At 42.1% G+C, this 22,153-nt stretch overlaps 1 protein-coding gene across 2 annotated transcripts in view; it reads left to right on the top strand.

The window, feature by feature from the left end:
• Positions 1-22,153, top strand: part of DGKI (diacylglycerol kinase iota) — a 447,265-nt gene that overhangs the window by 319,432 nt on the left and 105,680 nt on the right. For both annotated transcript variants that reach the window (XM_060020018.1, XM_060020017.1), the window contains one exon: positions 7,668-7,768. In XM_060020018.1, coding sequence (XP_059876001.1) covers positions 7,668-7,768 — 101 coding nt within the window. The remainder of the gene's footprint in view (positions 1-7,667; positions 7,769-22,153) is intronic.

The following is a 22,153-nucleotide window of genomic DNA, read 5'->3' as shown; positions in this document are numbered from 1 at the left end:
CATAAAAGTCTCAGAGTTGGATGACCGAGTCCTCAGCAGCTGTGGCAGTCACTGCCACAAAAGCAAATGGGTGGTAAGGAGAATCTGAAATATTGGTCAAGGCTATTGGCCTTTTTCTTTTCCCTTATAGCAGAAATGATGAAACTGCTGTACTGGTCCAGCCGCTTTGTGATGCCACCAAGTAAAGCCACTACTAGTTCGTCCTCTTTGCTTCTCCTTTAAATGCCAGGAACCTAATAATGCTAATTTCACTCTATCATGTATTCATTTCTTACCATTTCAGAAGCACAGAAATGTATTCCACTTTCAATGCAAGCATGAAAATCTGCATTTCAGTGTGTATTTGAAGATCTCAAGAAACTTTAAAGGTGAAGTTTTGTTTCAACCAATGGCATCAAAGTTTTTTGATGTTTGGTACTTGTAGCCTATTTTTAATTTATTAGCCATGAAGGCAGCAAACATTTCCTTGATATATGTCTAGCTTTAGTGCTTAAAGTTTACATATCTTTGCCATTAGTGCCTGTGGCTGATTACCTCAGTGACTTAAAACCCAATTCCGACCCAAATAGTAGAAGAAAAGTCAATAAACAGAAACCACGGAGAGAGAGCCATTTAGATTCTTTAGGAAGAATTTACAAATGCTTAAGAGCGATCTAACCAAGGAATAGGGCACTTCCGTCCTGTACCTCACAAGTAGACAAGGATGGGGCAGGGGCTGACCAGCCATTTGCAGATGGAATAGGGGAAGATGGCATCAGATGGAATAGCAAATATTGAATTAGGTGACATCTGAGATCTCTCCCAGCCCTATAATGCTTTAATTCCATTACCTTGTTGGAGATCTGGCAGGCTAGCTGTCTCAAATAATTTGTAGGCTGTGGCATATCATATTAGCCACCTCACAGATGGACGTCTTAAGGAGCCAAGAACTTAGTGAACGTCTATCAGGAAAGAATTAACAACCTTTAAAGGTACTTTCTCAGAAACATATGTCGGACAGTAGGAGGTCGTGACTGACTGCTGCTGACGCGATTTGGGTTTATCCTTGGCTCCAAATTCAAAAACCCTTTTACAATTTATTTCACAGTCCTGACTTATTGTTCTCTACTCCAGGCAGGAGACAACTGTATTATTAGAGTTCTCTCTGAACTCAGCAGGTGTCAAAAGTCCATTTTAATCTCTGTTCAGAAGCCTTGATTCAATTTGGTTTTACTGCTCAATGTAAAGGGGCCTACTTGGATGTCTTCTTAGATAAGTTATTACCAGTCATAGTTTGGAAATGTCCCAGGGTAAGTACGCAATTTCTAGGAAGTTGCTAAAGGGAAGGCCATTAAGTACAGTTATATTTTAATAAGGCCCAGCCTGATAGCTGATGAAAGGGTGGGTGGTAAATGTTTCTGGTTCACCACTATTTAATTAAAGAACAAGCAGTCCTGAAATGGTTTATGTGCCTTTCGGGCAGGGACATCCTCTTTTCTTGTAAATTCTTCCCTCTTTATTTGTGCAGATCCCACTAGAGATAAGATGCAAGGGGGTGAGATAGCATAATGCAGCATGGACTTACCTCCAGATCTAGAGAGCCAGATGGACACAGGACGGAAGCGGACAGCCAAAGCAGGGGTTGCCTGGGGCTCCCGAAGAGAAAAGCCTCTAGTGAGCATCTCAAGGATGGTCTGATGCCGCACTGTGCTCAAGCCTCGGGGCCACTGAGAGTCCCAGAAGGATTTGACTTTTTTGCATTTCACTCATTTATTTGTTATTGTAAACAACTCAGGCCAGACTCTATTTTAGGTGCTGGAGCTGCAAGGAGGATGAGGAAATAGTCTTTCATCCCAAGAATTCACACTAGAAATTAATATTTTAATCAAAACTCCATTCACAAAACAAGAACCAATTCAAATAAATTCTATTAAAGATTGGTTAGAAACATCCTTTATTATATCTACGTTACGACGGAATAGAATCTCACATTTACATTTCTTGAAAGAAATTAAATCTACAACTATTACTACTCTTCCTTCTCCTCCCCCTCCTCCCTCCTTCTTCTTCTCCTCCCTCCTCCTCCTCCCCCTCCCTCCTCCCTCCTCCTCCCCCTCCTCCCTCCTCCCTCCTCCCTCCTCCCTCCTCCCCCTCCTCCCTCCTCCCCCTCCTCCCTCCTCCCTCCTCCCTCCTCCTCCCCCTCCTCCCTCCTCTCTCCTCCCTCCTCCCTCCTCCCTCCTCCTCCCCCTCCTCCCTCCTCTCTCCTCCCTCCTCCCTCCTCCTCCCCCTCCTCCCTCCTCCCCCTCTTCCCTCCTCTCCTCCTCCCTCCTCCCCCTCCCTCTCCCTCCTCCTCCTCTTCTTCCCCTCTTCCTCCTCCTCCTCATTATTATTATTATTATATCAGGCCTCAAGAGACTTGTGATGCTTTTCTACCTTGCAAAGGAAAACTCTATATATGAGTAACAAAGGCCCAGTTAAATTACAGTTCGTCATAAAAACCGATGAGTCTACACAGTGGTTTAGGGGTGAGTCTTACACTGAATCATTTAAGAAATGTTAAAACAGGACTTTTTCAAGGTACAAAATGTAGAATAATTATACAGCTTTAAGGATGTCCTCTGTAATGTGAATTAGGATTTATATCCTTAATATCTTTAAGTAGAATATCTTACAAACATTCACAGTCCCCACTTGCATTCTCATTCAACGGACGATAGATGGCTACGTAACTCTGCACCTTGTCTCCCAACCCATGTCAGCAGACTCAAATCCTGCTAAGGTTTGAGATCTACTAACTCCTGTTTAGAGCTCTGACTATGGCTTCTGCTGTGATATTACTATTCAGGACTGAGTTTTTTAAAAAGGCCTGTGGAAATTGAAGACGCATCAAGATGCTAATAATAGTAACAAAATAACAATACATTATACTTGAAAACTTACTATTTACAGGAGTGTGCTAACTGCCTTACATGCATCTTCTCATTCAGTTCTCACTATATTCCTATCAGTCCAATTTTCAGATCAGAAAATGGTTTAGAGAAGGTAACTTTAGCGCTCTGAATGTCAAATGTGTGTTAATTGATAGAGTTCAGATTGGAACTAAGATTTTGCTGATTCTGCGTTCTGCTTTATGCGCTGTGCTGTATTGTCTTAAGGTTAAGTGGTGTTACTGCCAGGTGATTTGTGTTTCCAATGAGAAGAAGGGATTATGTGATGTTAATTGTCTGGAAGTGGGAACAAAAGCACCCAACTCGTCCCTTCCATCCATGAGGGGTGTCTGTACATAGGAGACTGGGATGAGAGGAGTCTTTTATCAGTCTGTGAGAGACAACGTGTAGTAAAGAAATTGATTGAAAGAATGAAGAAGGTTGGAGGCATGAGGAAGGAATTTGACACTAATGGATTGAAAGTCTCTGAAGAGTCAAATAAAAAAATCTATCGGCAGGAACTAAAGGGTAGCAGAGAATGAGGAGAATTAGATCTAAGTTGTGTTCAGGGAGTTGTCTTGATGGCTCTGAACCTACCCCCCGCCCCCTCCAGCATCTCAAGGTAACAGGTGTGCACAGGTGGAGAGAGAAGGTACAGTCTGGAGATTCTGAGGCCCCTGTTAGTGACTTCAGCGAGAGGTGCTTTTATTACGGTTCTTGAGAAAGTCATGATGAGGATATTTGGGAGTTAAGTTCAGAGCCATCAACTTCCACTCTCCACAAGGAATGTATTCTTGATGTTTCAGAGGAAATTCATGAGAAGGCGACAGATTGGGGCCATTGTCCCGATTTTAAAGGACGTTCACTGATCGCTGAGTCCTTTTTAGGGACCTTGAGGGGTTCCATGGAAGTCAGGTTTAGAACCCCTGATACAGAGCTTAAATTAGTATAGAGTAGCTTGGGGTAGAAGTTGGCACAAAGGCAAATCCATTTTTACCAGGTTGTTAGTCACTTCTATGCTCTGCTAACTTTCTTGGCAAAATTTAATTTTAGAAAACTAATGGCACTGCTGTTCCCCGGAGTCCAAGGAAAAGCTTTGTCATCCTTCACCTCCGGTCAGCCATTAATGGGACACTAACATATTTTGCCATCAAGGGACACAATCGAATTACTTGGCTTTCATTTAATCTCTGTGCACTTTTCTCCCCCATGTTCTAGTTGTCTGTTTTCATGTTATCACTTGGCCTGTAAAATACCAAGTGGGAGAAGATCCAGGAGAATCATGACACCAGCCAGGCTAGACGGTTTGCCCCCGGAGGAAGCCCAGCAGCTTGTTAGAAGTATCTAGGGAGTTCCTGCATATGCCCTAAGCTCCTTCCAATACCTGGCAGCAGCAGATGCTGGTGCTTATTAGGCAGAACCTTACCTGAAAGAACAAACTTCAGAATAATAACTATACCGATAATACCTAATATCGAGCACTTACAATGTGCCAGACATTTTTCTAAGCACATCACCTGTGTTGGCTCACTTAATTCTTATAACATCCCCGTGAGGTGAATACTGTTATTATCCCCACCTTTCCTATAGGGAAACTGAAGCACAGTGTCCTGATTAACCAATAACTGGAAGAACTTTACGTCCAATCCAGTCCATCTGACCTAGAGTCTGAGCTCTTAACCACTTTGCTGAGCTGCCTCCTGTACCTACTCTTTATACCAGGGTCCAGAGTAATTCAAAGGGATTACCCATCAGGGACCCTCTGGGTGAATGTCCTCAACCTTCCTGATTGGCCTGATCTGGGCCACCATTTGATAGCAGGCCAAATACCAGGTACCCTAGTCAGAAGGCTGGTTTTAAGCAAGCTGCCACTGGTGGGAAAGTGGGATGTGTTGCAGGTTGTTGGGAGAAGATGGGAGATGAGAGCAGAAGAGTGACTGTGTAGGAAGTGGAAGGAACAGAGTGTCGGCTGGTTAGTGAGAGTCTCCACTCTTTTCCATTCTGGAGATGAAGTGAGATAATATATGAATTCATAGGGGACCTGGAAAGTTCTATAAGATTGGTGGGAGGCTGTGGTTCAGGGGCAGTAGTGTGTGGTGGGAATCAGTGAGTTCAGATGAGAACCTGGACGGCAGACGTGTGTGGACAGACAGCAGACAGTGTTGGATTTTGAGAAAGGTGGTTCACACTGGTGAGCCCACGGGCAGCCCCCTGGAGGAGGGGTGCAGGGACCGGTCTGCAGTCAGTCTCTGAATCCCATTTCCAACTCGGCAGCTGCTGCTGTAGCCAGCTCTGGACTCCAGCTCACTGGAGAGGACCAGAGCTCACTGCCACTAAATCCGCTGTTACCTCAAAAAATGTTTTGGCGGAGCTCTTTCAGCCTCTGCCCTCTCTCTTCTCCTGTTACAGGGTATGATGGGCCACCGCGTTCTATGTTTCCAGCCTCCCTTTTACCTGCTACGCTTGCAGGAGAGTGTTTGCTAATTATAATCTTTGCAGTTCACTGGAGTGAACTTGACATTAAAAAGATCAGGCACCTCTTGGGAGTTCCTTGGAGGTCCGGTGGTTAGGACTCCGCGCTTCCGCTGCAGGGGACACAGGTTGGATCCCTGGTCGGGGAACTAAGCTTCCACATGCCGTGTGGTGCAGCCGGAAAAAAAAAAAAAAAAAAAAGATCAGGCCCCTCTTAATTTCAAAATCAGCATTTGGTGTGAACGGTGTGTGGTTACTCTGTTAATAACTCTTTCCTATCTACTTACAGCTAACACCTAACACTGATATAATCCTTACTTTTACTCTTGCCCTGAGTTACCATTGATTTACTTATTGATGTACCTTTAAAATAATTGCGTTATTTTTCTAAAAATGATGATACTCAGTGTAAAATAATCCCCAAATCCCCCCATGTACAGGTAACCATCTCAAACAGCTTACTGAACATTTTCTTCAGACACTTCTCTATAAACTCCTAAATTCCACAATTCCCGTGAAGGAGATTATGCCATATGTAATTTTCGATGACTTTTTTTTTCACTTAACAACATATTGTACTCAGATTTTCTTTTAAAGGTAGGCACTCATTTGTAATATTTGCCCCGCGTTCTCCTGTTTGTACCAACAGTTTACTTAGCCAGCCCCCCTGTCGATTGTTCATTGACCAAGAGTCTGAGCATCACGTAGGGATCGTCCGACTCTGCTAATCTGGGCTCTATGGCTTTGCTGTCAATCTGTGGGATTCTTGGCATCGTATAATAGAAGGAGCATAAAAGGGATGAATGAAGAGTCCAAGACTCTGTTCCCAGCTCTGTCACTTAGTAGCTCTGTGACCTTAAAATCACTTTACCTTTCTGAATCTCATGTTCCCTACCTGTAAATGGCGGTGTGGGTACGTGTGATATTAAAGGTCTGTTCTGCTCATTCACAAATGTGCTTTAAACCACATCTTCCATCCCAACGTACGCATGTCAGTTTTATTCACCAGTGCCTGTTAAGTTGGAGTATGTATGAAGGAGTTGTTACACTTTGCCCTAAAATGAGTTTTTAGACAAGAGAATGAAATTAAAATTATTTCTCCCTCTTCCAGAGCTGCAGCGAAATTGTGTGTGTGAGTGCATGTGTGTCTGAGGTTGGGGTAGAGGTATCCTGCCAATATTTTTAAAGTATCACTCTGTCCTTCCATCCATCCTTCTCCTCTTTCTTCTCTCTCCCGCCCCTTCCTCCTCTCTCGACTTTCCTTCCTTTTTTCTTTTTCTCTTTCTCTCTTTTCCTTCCTTCCTTCCCTTCCTTTCTTTCTTTCTTTTCCTGAAGTGAATTGAGGACTAATGCTATTCTTGCTGCTTCAGTCAATGGGGACTTTTACCCCATAATATAAGGAGAAGCAATAAAGACAAATGGGGATTGTGTTATATTAACATATTGAATAAATGTACTCTTCCATAGTGGTGATGATGAAGATCAAATTATTTCCCTCGACTAATGCCCATGATTAAACTATTTGGAAAATATTAGTTAAAAACGTCCAAGGAATCCAGGTAAAAGCCTTCTGAGGGTGAATGGGATGCTTCAGAAAGTTTGGTACGACCCCCTTTTAATTGTTCACTATCTATCCTGAACCAGTTTGAATTCCTTTAAAATGAATTGAATACTTCCTTCTCTTCCTAAAGAATGCACGTTGTACGTGTTTTAACACTTTTCGTCCATTTTGGGGTCCTCAGTGGCACCATCACAGGCAGCATTCATTGTAATTGGCTTTGACTGAGAAGCGCCCCAGGGAGTTCGAGGTGTGTGGGGCCATTTCATTCTCAGCCTCGTGCTTTCTGGATTCTTGGTTTGATTTTTATGTTTTCCTGTCTCTTCTGAGAGCCAAGCTGTTATGGGCATATTTGCTAAAGCAGTTCTTTCCAGCTCTACACCACTTCTCAGCACTTCAGATTAGCTGCATCTCATTTATCGTGGAACTGAACACAGAATCTTATTGGAGTTTTTAATAAGTTAGTAAAAAAAAAAAAAAAATGAGTGGGCTCCAGAAGCTTTTTCTGCTTATTCCCATGTTCTTACCTCCGTTCCAGAAACTTGAGGTTTGCAGAGAAGTGTTCTCCAGATAATTGCTGTATTCTCATCAAGATCCCATGATTCTGGTTTGAATGTGAACTCTTTCTGCTTCATAAGAAGAGATGATATTGCCTTTAGTCCGTCCAGGTGCATATGACTCCCAGTTCCATTCTCTCCTTGATATCTGACCATGCGGTTCTTGTTTTACAGTCCCCAGTCTGTCCCAGACCGTCTGAGGATCCGGGTGAACAAAATCAGTTTACAAGACTATGAAGGATTCCACTATGACAAAGAGAAGCTCCGGGAAGCTTGTAAGTTGGAAGTGCCTAATGGATATCACGGGATCAGCCTGTTTTCAGCTTCTTGGTCCTCCTTGGTTTGATGGATAGATTCATCTTGTGTCTGAAAGTCATGATTAAAGAAATGAAGGGAAGTGTAGTAACATGGGAACCCCAGGTGACGCTCTGTGGGCTGAAGAAGGTGGAACTAGAAAAGGGAATCAGAATAAACTAGTTCTGCTCTTGATGCCACGTAAGGGTCTCTTGGTTTATGAACCATTTTAGTTCCCAGGCTGACCTAAAATGAGAAGAGCAGAATGATGGTGATACAACATGGTATAGTAACATCTAGAAAATTCTTGAGACAGCACACGTCTCTTCCTGGAGGCTGTATTACCAAATACTGTCCTCATTCTTCATGCCAGCGTGACAGAGTTATCTGGGAAGACACGTCCTTTACTTCTAGCTGTTATGTGATTGTATGACGTCAAAGCAAGGCCCACAGCGTAGTAAATGTCAGGGTAAAATGAGTCATTCATGAGGTGACAGTGCTTCTGAAACCTTAAGTTGAGTCAACACACAAATTCCTTTTCAATGTTCGTATTTTCCATATGCTTCTTTAAATATATATAACTGTTAGTTCACCTTGCTCAATATTCCATATTTATTGGGCATTTTTTACCTCCTAGTCACTATTTTAGATCTTTGTCTGTACCATGAAAATATATGAGGTAACTGGGGAACATCGGCCAGAAGCAGTTAAGACTCTACAGATGTGTTGGATATTAGGGTTCCCGGTTCCTTCTTCATTGTGGGGGCCAGTAGTCAAGTGCAGTAAAGGCAGAGAAGATGAGGGCCAGTGTCCAAGCGCACAGGCAGGGATGCCAACAGAGAGAAGGGAGCATTGTAGAGAACCAGGGTTTTATGAACGAAAACCCTAACTGGCCCCAAGTGTGGACCTGCCTGAAGGTGTAGAAGATGAAAATAGTTAAAACTGGCAGGAGTGGAGTAGGGGGCACATTTCTGAGCTCTGATTCCTGAACCTGTGATCTGTAGTGGGGTGTACTGGATGGAAGTCCCGAAATCCAGGGACAGTCTCAGGGTGGGGCAGGGACTTTCAGATCTGGAGGTGACAGTGAGCAAGGATCCGCTTCCCCCGTAACTCAGGCACTAAACCTACCAGGGCATCCTGTATGGAATTTCTCTCTCCATCCTTTCACTGCTTCAGCTCCCTCAACCCTCTTCATCCTTTTCCGTAAACATCAGTATCCTTCAGCTTCTCCCCAGCCTTCTCGCTCCATCCTTCACTCCTGTTCCCTTTGGTAGGAATGCTTTGAGGTGGAGGAGGAACAATTCCCTGAGCCTCTGCATTTCCCCCTTCTGCCAATGGCAGATTATATTTTCTAATGTAAATGAGATCATGCGGGCCAGACTAGCACAAAATCTAATTTAACCGTAAGGTGGTGGACCTATACGTTTGCAATGGGAGATTGCAAACAGTGTAAATTAAACTGACTTTTAGAGGCTACTAATGATAAAAGAATGGTGTTTTGTGTTCTTTTTCTTACAAACTTCTAAACAAATAGCTTACAAGTTTGAAAAATTAAAAAAGAGACTGGATCTCAAGCCAGTAATATTTTGCAGCTTACTGTCAACTCTGAGGAGACTCAGGAGTGGGGAAGCTTTTGAAATTTTTGGCTGAAATGAGATTTGAAGCTTATCTGTGGATTTCAATGACCTCTTCTTATCTTTTCTGGGGCATTATCTGTCCACTATTGCCAGAGGTAATTGTGATTTGAGTTTTTACAAGATGACATTTCCTGGCAAGTACTCTGCTTATCATCTCTTATGTGATAAAACATCTATGTGAGGAAACTTCTTATATCAAATTGGGGGAGGTGACTTGATATAAGTCCAATAAATTCAGCCATGTCTTTTGGGACCCAGAAGAACAAAGAAACTCTCAAAGAGGGAATCAGAGCATTATCTCATTCTAAAGATTTGAGGAAAACAACATATGAATTAGAAGTAAAAGCAGCCAGCTCAGTCATTCTACAGTTAATATATGGTGATGATGCTTCTCAACTGTGGTTGCTCAGGAAAGTCTGTCCTTGGGGGTTTATGGACTTATTCACACTCACCCTTTCTTCCCCGGCTCCAAATTGCAAGTGACTACAGATTCATGGGAGGGCCGACAGCTCAAACTGAGGATAAAGGCAAAAACCGGTTCAAGTCCCAATGTGCAGTGCATGCCAAAAGGGGTCGTTTCTGAAGCATTAATGACATGAAATAGAGAGAACACATCTAGATGAAAGGGACTCTAGGAATGTGCTCTGACCTGCATCCTGGAAGAACAAAGCGGGTGAGTCCTCTTCGGTCATTCATTTATTGTCAACATCCAAGTCCGAACTAGAGCAGGTCCTGCATTCCTGGGTTCAAAAAATTAGTTCCCTTTCTTGATGGTACACCAAGTGACTCATCCAGGCAGCACGTGGCTGTTCTCCTTCACCATTTAATAGAATCTTGCTCATGTGTCTGGATCATTATTCACATTAGATTACAAGCTCAGATGTTTGTTGTCCTACAAAGCCCTGCTTCTGTCTGTAAGGCAGGACTCCGTGGTAATTACGGGAGGGCAGCCCTTTTCATCGCCATATTTATTTTGGCAGAGAGAAAGATGGCTATAGTATTTTAAATACTTCCTGTCTCCCTTCCATTTAGCCCCAACTCACCTGGCGGCATTTCCTCTAAAATGATAACACAGAGAGGGTTAGTCTTTCTCTCCTTCTGCTCTTATTGGTCAATTTCAGACTTGCTTAAAACAGTTATAGTTTTTTCACTGGATTTATGAATTATTAATCCTCAAGATAATGGTTATGTGGTCCAAGAGAGGAAAGTCTATTCAACTTGAAATAGAACATGAGGAGAAAGTAGCCATATTAAAAAAAAATTCTTCAAGTAAATCTATAATAATTATAGCAGAAACTCACTCTCATAATCAGAATGAATATACAAATAAGTTCTTAATAAAGCATATAATCATATAGTCTAGGCAAAGGGTAATCAGTTTTTAAAATTTCTTATATTTCTAAGTACAAAAGAGTTTCACTGACACATGACATACATGTTTATATTTGGAATGACTTGATACTGGCCAAGATGTAACTCTATCTCTGGTAAACTGGCTAAACTTTACTCTGGTATCAGCTTACTCTGCACTTCTGAGTGGCCATGATAATTCATACGAGTCTAGGGCCTAAAGCAGAAAAGTAAAAACCAGTTTGGAACTAATTGAAAACAGATGTAGCCTATAAAGGTGGGGGGCATTGCTAACATCTGTTGTATATCAAATACAGTGTTCAACAGCCCTTTTACATACAGTATCTCAGCACCATGGATATTAATCTGGCCATTTACAATTTAGTGTACCTATATAGTGGATAATATCTCAGTATATTATTATCTGGTTAAGACTAATGATTGTGGCTAATTAGATATTTAGGCAGTTGTCCTAATGGAATTTCCTTGTCTTCTGTTTAATGACTCAGTAGAAGCGTCAGAAACATTTGTGTTTGAATCTCACTTGCAACCTTGACAAAGTAATTTTACTGAGGACCAAATCTCTCATCTCTCAAACGAGACTATAATTGCAGCCTCGTAGGGTGCTGAGGGTTACATGTAGTGTTGTATGTGAAAGCCCCGCTGCACAGTCTGGCAACATTAGCAAGCCTTCCCAAAATGGTAGCTGTGATTGTTGGAGCTGCTATTCCAAAAGACACTGCTATGACATTGCCCTTCAATCTGCAAGTCCACAAGCCAGGGTCAGAGCAGCTGCCCTTTTTTTATATATATCCTCTCACCAAACTGCACACACCATCGCCACCCTCCAACTCTCTTTCTCACTTTCAGAAATAGAATTGAAAACACTAGTATATATTAAAGATTACGGAAAGAAAATATGAGTAATCATTTGATTTACTTTTATTGTGTCAGCTAGTACAAGAGACTGCTACGATGGCAAGGAATTTACACCTGTGAAACCCATATTTAGTGATCTGGTCAGATATCCGCAAACTCCCTCTCTTAAGTCCTTATACATTTCTTAAGTGCATCATCTGCTGTCCATCATGGAATATTTAAAAATAAACTTTATTTTGGAAAAATTTTAGATTTGCAAAAAAGTTGCAAGGATACTACTAGGAGTTCCTACGTACCTCTTACCCTTTTTTCTCATTGTTAAACATTTTATACCATAGTACATTTGCCACAGAAACTGATAATGCTTCATTACTGTTAACGAATCCCAGTCTCCTCTGGTCTCTGACAGTTTGTCAGTCTTTCCTCCACCCCCCACCCCCATGACCTTGATTGTCTTGAGGAATACAGGCCAGCGACCTGTACAATAGCCCCTATTATGGCTTCGTCTGTTGTTTTACTCATAATTAGACTGGAGTTGTAGGTTCTTAGAAAGAATACTGCAGAGGCGAAGTACCCTTCCCATCCCGTCATATCAGGGGTTACCTGATTCCCACATGACATGCTTGTGATGGTAAGCTGATCTCTTCGTTAAGGTTGTATTTGCCCGGCTTCTCCACTGCAAAGTTCCTGTCTTTTTACTTTCCCTGTGCTGTTCTTTGTAAGTGAATCACCGTGTTTCACTCATCTTCAGAATGGGGGGGTGTGGATCATTGCATTTTCTTTTTATTGTTTTCAGTTTTTATGGATGACTCAATTGCCTTTGATAAACATGCCAAGATGGTGGAGCCATTCACTCATGCATGAATCCATGCTTCCAAAAACTGTACATTTGTATCAGTTATATGTTGGCTATCACCCTAGATGCTAGGCATTGAACGATGAAACCAGGACATGGAACATTTCAGTGTCATTTATTCAATACACATTTATTGAGTGCTTACTCTGAGCAAACAGTGGTGGCAAAAGAAAAGCATAAATAATCCCTGAAAAAGCTCATCAAATGAGCTTTTTCTCATTTGATGAGGATTATGATAGGACTAAGGAAACACTATGTATCTGTTTTCTTAGTAAACATTTAAATAACCAAAGGAAGGGATGGAATATATAAGCAAGCATGACAAAAGCCAATCTAACCGCTAATTAGTTGAATGACCTTGGGCAATGCGCTAATTAGTTGAATGACCTTGGGCAATGCATTTACCGTCTTCAGGCTTCAGTTGCCTTATCTGCTAAATGCAGTGGTTAAACTCTATATTTCCTCAGGGTCTACTATACGGTAATAAACGTTTAGCCCTGTAGAAATGACATAGGACTTAAAAATTTTCCTCCTGACATGTTTACTTAGGAAAGTTTTTAAAGCTCCAACATCATTTATTGTAATGACTGCAAGCATCAGAACGTGTTAAGTGTGTTTTGCTTCGTGAGTTTGCTAAAAACACTGATTTTTTTCCCCCTATCGATTGCTTCATCTAAAATTGAACCTTTCCCCATCCTAACAAGTTGACAACAGGGCCATTCAGTAGAGATTAGGCCTCCATTTGGTGGAGGTAGGCGATCCGTTTGAAATCTGTCTGAGGAGTTAAATGATGTCAGTCTGTCCTCTGAAGGGCACTGTCCATTGCTTTGCAAGTGTTTATGTTTACTTCTATTTTCCTGAGTTGACATTTACTCAGAGTTTTGTGTTTAGTTTCCTTTACTGTTCTCCCCTATCTTTTGTCTGTATCTTGTATTTATCCTTAATGAAAATGTAATGCTGATAAATAAAAATAACTGTAGTTAATGCATATTGTACTATTACTGTGAGCTAGCAAATGTCTTAATATTTCTACACATATCATATAATTTAATTCTCCCAACATCTCTGTGTACTAGGTAGCATGGTTATCCCCATTTTATATATAAAGCAACTGAGGCCCAAGAAACTTAAGGAAAATTCTAAGGACCTGACATTCTGAATACTTATTTAATCACTATGCTCCCTATTTCTTCCAGGTAGTAGTTATTTTCTTTTATAAAATATTTTTAATAGCATACTTGTTTTTAAATCTTTCACAATACTATTTCAAATGCTTTTTTGTATTTAAACTGACTTTACCTTAATTTACCAGACTCTGGTTTGTTGGACAATTTTCTGTTTTTGGATCTTTCTCTACACCCCCCCCCCCAATTAATCTTCTGTTCGTAAATCCATGTATTTGTTGACTGCGTACCATATTTCTAGTACTACTTCAGTTGACAGGGATACTGAAAAGTGCCTGCCCTCATACAGCTTATACTCCATTTGGAGAGATAGACAAGTGAATAAGTGATAGAGCAGTAAGTGCTATAATGGGAAATAACGCAAGAGTGACAAAGGATCCTAGTTTTGATAAGGTGATCAGGGGGAGACTTTCTAAAAAGGTAACATTTAAGCAGAGACCTAAAAGTAAAGGTTGAGTATGCACCTGGATTTCTGAGGGAAGGGTGTCCCTAGGCAGAGAGAGTGGCTGGTGCTAAGGCCCTGTGGTGCAAACATCCTTGGACTATTTAATGCACAATAGGGAAGTTCATGTGGCTGGAACCTGGTTAGTTGGGTGGAGAAGGGTATGAAGTCATTTTGAAGTTGTAGGAAAGGGCTGGCACGTGGAGGGGGCTTGTAGACCATAGAGAGGCTTTAAGTTTTATTCAGAATGTAATGAGAAGTTCCGGGAATTATTTGAGAAGGAGTATAACATGTCTGCATTTATTCTGAATAATTCTGGCTGCTGAGTGGAGAATTGACTGCTGGGTTGTGAAAGTAAAAATCAGCGCACCAGATACAAGGCTAACATGATATTCCAAGTGAGATGTGTGCTGGAAGTTGAGGGAGTTAAAGTAGCAGAGTTGGGGAGAAACAGTTGGACTTTGGATCTGTTTTGGAGGTAATGCTGGTAGGATCAGATGATGGATTAGCTGCACTGCGTAGGAGGAAAGGGTGATTCAAGGATGCCTCTGAGGTTTTGGGCTCAGCAACTTGGTGCATAGAGTTGGGGCAGATGTAGAGGACCCAGCGGTGACCAAGAAGCACTGAGTGAGCTAGGAAAAAACAAAAAACAGGAGAGCTTGCTGGTCAGAAGCCAAGAGAAGAAGAAGATTTTATAAAAGAATAGTGACAACTAGGTCAAATGCTCTGTGAAGGTGGAGGGAGATGCACGCTAAGAACTGGTCATTGGATTTGGATAGAGGGTGGTTATTAGTAACCTCACAAGAGGTTGTAGAGGGAAGAAGGTGAATAGAGTAGGTTCATGTGCAAATGGGACCAAAGGAAGCGATTCCACATAGACTGCCCTTCTGAGATGTTTAACTGGAAAGAAGAGAAATGGAATGGGGGCTGGATGTGGAATCAAGGGAGGTTTGTTGTTGGGTTTTTTTAAATTTGTAAGCTAGTTCAGCTGTGTAGGCTGGTGTGCGCGCCGATGGGACAGTCCACTAGAAAGGGAGAACTTGATTCAGGAGAGAGGGGCCAGCTGCAGGAGCAATGCCTTTGGATAGGTGGAGATGGGGTCCAGTGCACAGTGGAGGGGTGGGGACAGTCCCCGAGAGTACGGGGAGGGAAGGCAGAGGAGTGGGTACAGAGGCAGGTAGGTTGGGGGATTTGGTACCAGGGAGAAGCAGAAGTTCTATTCTGATTACTTTTATTAGTGACACAAGGAGCAAGCGTTACTAGCTAACAGTAGGGAAGGGAAGTGTATCCGTGTTCAGGGAAAAAGAAAAGGGAAAGTTTGAAATAGCCATTTGAAGAGTGAGACAGTGAGTGGCCTGGGAGGAATTGCTGAGCAGCACGTTAAATCTGGAACCTTGAGCTCCTTGATTTTTTCGTAAGCATGGAGACCCTGACTTGTCAGTTCCTGGGGGTCTTCTTGGCTTATACACGAGTGCATTCCTTGTCTTGCTAACTTCCAAGACTCAGATACCAGGGGAATATTAGGCTGAAGGACAATGATCTTATTTTTAATATAATCCCCTTCATTATCTAATTCTGTTTATGAGCCAAAGCCTTGCTTTGTGTACAAGAAAATAAGAAGTGATTCCAGAGCTGTGCTTTATTAGATGCTAATGATGTTAGTTAGGTCTCAGACAAGGAAATAGCCTGAAGTGTTCATACTGTCATTGTATTCTTCTTTCCTTGTTAAAACTTAGCCTTGGGTAATGAGAACCATCAATTGCAGGTATATTCTTAAGTCTTGCCCAAAGGAACATTTTTCCTTTTTGTTGGTTTATCCTGTGTACAACACACACACACACACACACACACACACAAAATAATGACTAATTCTCACTGCTTATGTACCAACCTAGTCCGGTTTGTTGTTACCTTCCCAGTTTGCCAGCTCTGGGATATGAACTCAAATGGTTGTTACGTTTCTTTTTGAAGAGTTTCTTCTAAGAACTTTGCATAGATTTGATACTTTTTCTTTCTTTATGTTAATGCGTGTTTGATGTGGCATTAGCCACTGCAAAGTCACAACACCACGTTTAATAATAAATAATAACACTTAGTGTCCGCCTAGTGCCTCATAGCTTACGGACGGCTGTCGCATACACTGGCCGCAGGCATCAGCAGAGGGACACTTACAAAGGTGGCTTCACACAGGCTCACGTAGCTGCGACAGGATTTTAGTAAGAATTTACATCTCCGCTCTCCTAATCCAGTACACTTTCTAACCACAACCCTCCTGCTTTGTAAAGACATAGCTGTGCACTTACAGAAATGTGGGGTTTTTTAGCATCTTTATTGGATTATACTCGCTTTACAATGGTTATTAGTTTCTGCTGTATAACAAAGTGAATCAGCTATACGTATACATATATCCCCATATCCCCTCCCTCTTGTGTCTCCCCCCCACCCTCCCTATCCCACCCCTCCAGGTGGTCACAAAGCACCGAGCTGATCTCCCTGTGCTATGCAGCTGCTTCCCACTAGCTAGCTATTTTACATTTGGTAGTGTATATATGTCCATGCTACAGAAATGTGTTTTAAAAAAGAATTTGGGGTCGTAGTTCTTGTTCTTGTTTGTGTTCCCTGGGAAACCCACTCTGAGACTTTTGAGCTTTATGTGTTAGGAGGTTTACTGGAGATTCTCCAGGAGGGAACGGTACGTGTTAGGAGGTTTACTGGAGATTCTCCAGGAGGGAACGGTGGATGTGGAGAGCGAGGAGTAGCAGTGGGCAGAGGGACAGACTGAGCTGTGAGGCGACTGCAGCAGAGCACTCCCACAGGGACATCTGGATCTGGGATCGCCATTTAGAATTGTCCCAACTGAGGCAAGGGTTATTGGAGATCGTTCAGGCTGTTCCCTGGGAGGAAGTGAACCGTGAGTGCGGTTGCGTCCTTCTGAGAGAGGGGCTCAGCTGAGCTGTCAGCAGAGCCAGCACTTTCAGCGGCTGAGGGAACGAGGGCCTCCATCCCATCATGGATCTGCGGGGGGCACATCTGTGCTGAAAGCACCATCTTGTCTGCGTAACTCGGCACCTGATTCTTGAACTAAAAGGCCAGGATGTAACCACCCACACACCCAAATCTTTGAGTCCATCCATTCCCTTCTTCATGTAACAACTATTTATTGAACACTTATTATGTACCAAGCACTGTTCTAGGTACCAGGAATTAGGCTCATGTATCACTAACCTCCGAGTTTCTCTCTTTGCATCTTTTGGCCTGACCTCCCTGCTATTCCAAATTCAGGGAATTGGAATGTAAGCTAGTTACTTTCTTTAGGTGCCTCAGAATGAGCTGAGGAAAATGGAAACCTAAAATGTTAATGCTGACCTTTTCTTAAAGGTTCTGTCTGCCCTGAACTACTATCAAGCCAAATATTCTCCTTTTGGAATTTGAGTAATTCAAATTGGAAATCTAAATGCAAGGTAATATAAATTTCAGGCTATTTCTAGCCGAACACTGTAGTCAGAGATAACGCCAGATTTTGATCCTCAGCAAGATGGATACTTATTCTATATGTCGATCCAACTTATTGGTAAAGATACTGAACTGAACAGAGCAAAGGACAGAAATATGTGCTGGTCTGAAAATAACCTCTTTGCAGAATAATTTAGAACCACAATTTTATTTGCTAGTTATGTGAATAAAAGCGTCAGGCCTTTCATAGTTCATACTGGTGGAAAGCACTCTTTCTTAATACTTACTGGGCTTCCCGAATCACTGATCCACTGCCCCTCTTCTGGAGTCACTGATAAGCAGAATTAAAGCATTCCCTTGGTTATCAGGTGCTAGAATTGTGTTTTCTTTAGACTGCCCTCGTTCACATCTCTACACGGCAGTTGTCTGTATATAATTTGTTTACTCTTTTTGCTTTCACAAAGAGACTTGGGCCCCTATAACAGATTTTAGGACATCTTCTGTTATGATTCTTCACATGTATCCAATCAGCTCAAATTCAGAGCTGCATGACTGAATGTTTCTCCAATATCTGTCGATGACCTTGCCCATTACCTCCATGTGCAGTTGACAGTAAGATGTTAAAATTGTGAAAGAGAATTGAACCAGTGTCTCTAAACATTTTTTTTTTTTTTTTTTTTTTTTTGCGGTACGCAGGCCTCTCACTGTCGTGGCCTCTCCCGTTGCGGAGCACAGGCTCCGGACGCGCGGGCTCAGCGGCCATGGCTCACGGGCCCAGTCGCTCCGCGGCATGTGGGATCTTCCCAGACCGGGGCACGAACCCGCGTCCCCTGCATTGGCAGGCGGACTCTGAACCACTGCGCCACCAGGGAAGCCCTCTAAACAACATTTTGAGTATAGTATTTAACTAAATTCTGGGTCTGGTCATGAATCTTTTTGCTTTTGGACACAGTATTTCACCTTGACTTTCACAGGTATTTGTCTGGCCAACCCATGTAGCCAAGATTTCCATGTCACTGTTAAGTGCTTGTTATCTCCCTTCCAAATACTAGAGCACTGGCAGTACATTGTCAGTGGTGGCTCTTCCCTGTATCTCGGAATTTTGCGAGTATTACCTTCCTAATGAATGTACCTGGACAAAAATTATATTGTTTTCTAATGCCCATTGTCAGGTGCCTTCTAGAACCTTACAGTTAATTGCTTCTATCACATTTAACACTGGGAGTGCACTCCAAGGAATTTTATAAATCATTTTGTTGTTCTAGAATTCCATTGTATGTGACATTAGGAATCCTCATTGTAATGGAGTTCCCTTCATCAAAAATAGAACTTTACATCATTGTTAGTAAACCTTCAGATTAACTTGGAAGATGATGACATTTTCTAGAACTGGTTGACCTGGACCTTTGGTTTCTGTTATTTACTAGAAGATAGTATTGGACCTTTTGCTTTTACTTTTCTTCTTTTATTACTGGTAGTGCATGAACCAAATGTATCCAAAGTAGGAAAAAAGAAAACTCATGCAATGTTAAGCATATTAGCTGTGATCGGGTTGCACTCTCCCTCTGACTCCTTTCATCTTTGTTCAGAACACAGCTTCAATGTGTTTTTCCTGGATTTCTCTTTCTCATTTATGCTTTTCCATTCATCGTGTGCTAGATGCTGATGATTGGAAAGATAAGAAGAAAAGGATCGATTACTCTTAGTTCCTGAGATGATGTGGTCTGGGCCTTGGGGGGATGTCTAGGGAGTTACAGTCTCCCCTTCCCCCCCCCCGCCCCCGCTTCCTCCACCTGCTCTTCATTCTCCAGGCTTGAGAATATTCTCTCCCCAATTCTGCCTGTAACAATATTCTAACTCTGAAATCCCTTTCAGATATTTTAGGTGTTATCAATTGCCTTTGAGGCATTTGTAAGTGCTTCTTATCAACCATCTTTCCAAGGGCCACTTTTATATCATTTCCATCACCTATCCCTTCCCACCGCCCCCCTCCCGCCTTTTTGGTTTTCCTTCCCTCTCTCCAGCTCAGCAGGCCACTGTCTACTGTGGTGTCAGGCAAGTGTGTGAGAAGGTTGTAACTGCCGTGGCCACTCTGAACATCTGTGAATCACCCTGGTTTCTCTTCCCTCTCACCATCCAATTCATTATGGAGCTGATTCGTAACATCTCCCACATGTCTATCCCTTATCTTTATTGTCTTCCTCTATTCCAGACTCCAGCATTGCTCATCTCATTTACTTCTATAGCTTCCCAACTCACCTTCCTGCCACTCACCTTGTCTTCCACTAATTTGCCTTCCACATCTCTGCCAATGATTTTTCTAACATGTTGTCAAAGAAAAGTCACATGGACAAGTTAAACAGGCAAGCAAGACTTTATTCAAGACTATTGCAGTCGGGGTCAAGACGGTGGCAATGGGGAAGAGAAAGTGAACTCTGCTGTGACAAAAGGCGGGAGACTTTTCAATCACTGGGGTGAGCAAATGGAAAAGTGCTAGAGGACTTGAGCCATTTGATTAGGCTATCTGTGTTTGCAAATTGTCACTTATTAGCTACCTATAGAGACTAGGAACTGGAGCAGTGTCTTCCGTGAACGATTACATGTCAAAGGGATGGGTTCTGGGTCTTTGGGAAAGATGTCCAGGGTTGTAGAACTGGCAGAAGGCTGGGAGAAGATTTACCTCTCAAAGGGGCAGAGAAAGAATTTATAATTCAGAGTCTTCTAAAGTAAGTACTCTATGAAAAGGGAGAAACCTGTCTAAAGTTTAGTCAAGTTAGGGGCAACATTAAGCCCCCCTAGGTCAATGTAAATCTTGAAACCATTTTCTGCTGCAATCCTTTTAGCATCTGCCAATCTTTCTGAGAATAAAGCCCCAACTCCTTAGCATAAAAAAAAAAACCCACAAGCCTCTGGCCTTGGCCTCACCCCCTTTTACTCTTCACCTACCTCTTTCTCAATCCTGAACATTTGCTTCTTTTCATGCTCTTGGTTTCTTAGAGTCTAAAGATGATCTAAGGCTTAGAGAATTCCCTTTGTCTAGAAAAACTCTTGTGTTTCTTGTCAAATGTCATTGTTTTCTTCACTTGGGAAATAATTCCTTATGAAAGCGGATCCTGCCCTGGGGAATGTGCAGCTCTCCTGAGTCCAAAACACACTGGGTTCATGACCACCAGCCTTCCTCGTACAATGTGTATAATCAGCAGGATGTTTTATGTCACTCCCCTTTTCACGCTCCCCTGTGACACCTTGAGGGCAGGTACTGTGTCTTCCTTAGTATTATATGCCCAACTCCTGGCACTGGAGTTGTCCCTGGCTCGAGAAAATCCTTAAAATTTGTTTGCTGTGTAATTAAGTGAATGACTTGCTGACCTGAAAAAGTATTTTGGCACAATCCCTTGTATATACAATGCACATTGGCCAACTTAAATGAAAATACACAAGTTGTTATTCAAGATCATTATTAAGTATGTAAGAGGATTAAAAAGAAACATGACTTGTATGTCCCTTGGGTTGCCATCAGAATAAATGGCAGAATTTGACGTGTAGTTTGAAACCCATATTTGTAGAGAGCCTGCTAGTTTCTGGAAAGCACATCTTCAAAATATTATCCTCAAGTCAAATGCAATGAAAACTACATAGTTACTTTTATCTCATGGGTGACATTTTAAATGAACCATGGAGAGGACTCGGTTCAGCTCAAGTTATGAAGTTCAAACTCTAGGATCATTTTTAATCACGGGCACCGGGGTGGTGAAACCTTTGACAGATCCAGGCATGGCATGGTGAGATAGAAAGTTCTTAGGGTGTTATGTTTCCTTTTGAATGCTAATATGCCCATTAATTTTTCCTCTTGGTTCCAGGTGAACAGTGGGCAGGTAATAATGACAGGTTGTCACACGATAAACCTGTGGTACACAGGGGGAGAACGGGATTGAAATATTGCCAACTCATTCTGTTTAATTATCGTCAGCCATCAAGTTAGAATTTTAGTGCCCTGATAACCCTGACACATTTGGAACTAACGAGGTAAACTGGAGAGACTCCACTTGTCCCCTGCCATCCTCCCCTAGGGCTTTCCTTCCTTCCTCTGGTCCACGACCTCTGCTCCTTGCTCTTTCCCTCCAGCCCCTTATTCCATCATCCTGTTGACTTTCTGAATAGTGGTTACACTATGGCTAAGAAAGCAAGTTTATTTTTCTGTATGTCAGTATTCTCTGGTGTCAGCAAAATATCTGTCTAAGGGAAACTCGGAACAGTTTCTTTTTTCCCCCTTTTCTCCTGCTTTTTTTTTTTTTTTTTTTTTTTTACTAGTAGACATTATTTTTTAGAGAAGTTTTAGATTTACAGAAAAATTAAGTGAAAGTACAGAGTTCCATATATCCCCCTGTTATCCCCCCAGCCTCCAGCACAGTTTCTCCTATTGTTGACATCTTGCATTAGTGCAATACATTGTTACAACTGACGCACCAACATTAATATATTCTTATTAAGTAAAATCCATACTTTACGTTAGGATTCATTCTTGTGTTCTACAGTTTTATGGGTTTTCACAGAGGTATTACATG

This window comes from Delphinus delphis, chromosome 9 (genome assembly GCF_949987515.2).
Source record: "Delphinus delphis chromosome 9, mDelDel1.2, whole genome shotgun sequence".
Taxonomy (NCBI): Eukaryota; Metazoa; Chordata; class Mammalia; order Artiodactyla; family Delphinidae; genus Delphinus; species Delphinus delphis.
Note: the sequence above shows the minus strand (reverse complement) of the source record. Positions and strands in the feature narration are given on the sequence as shown.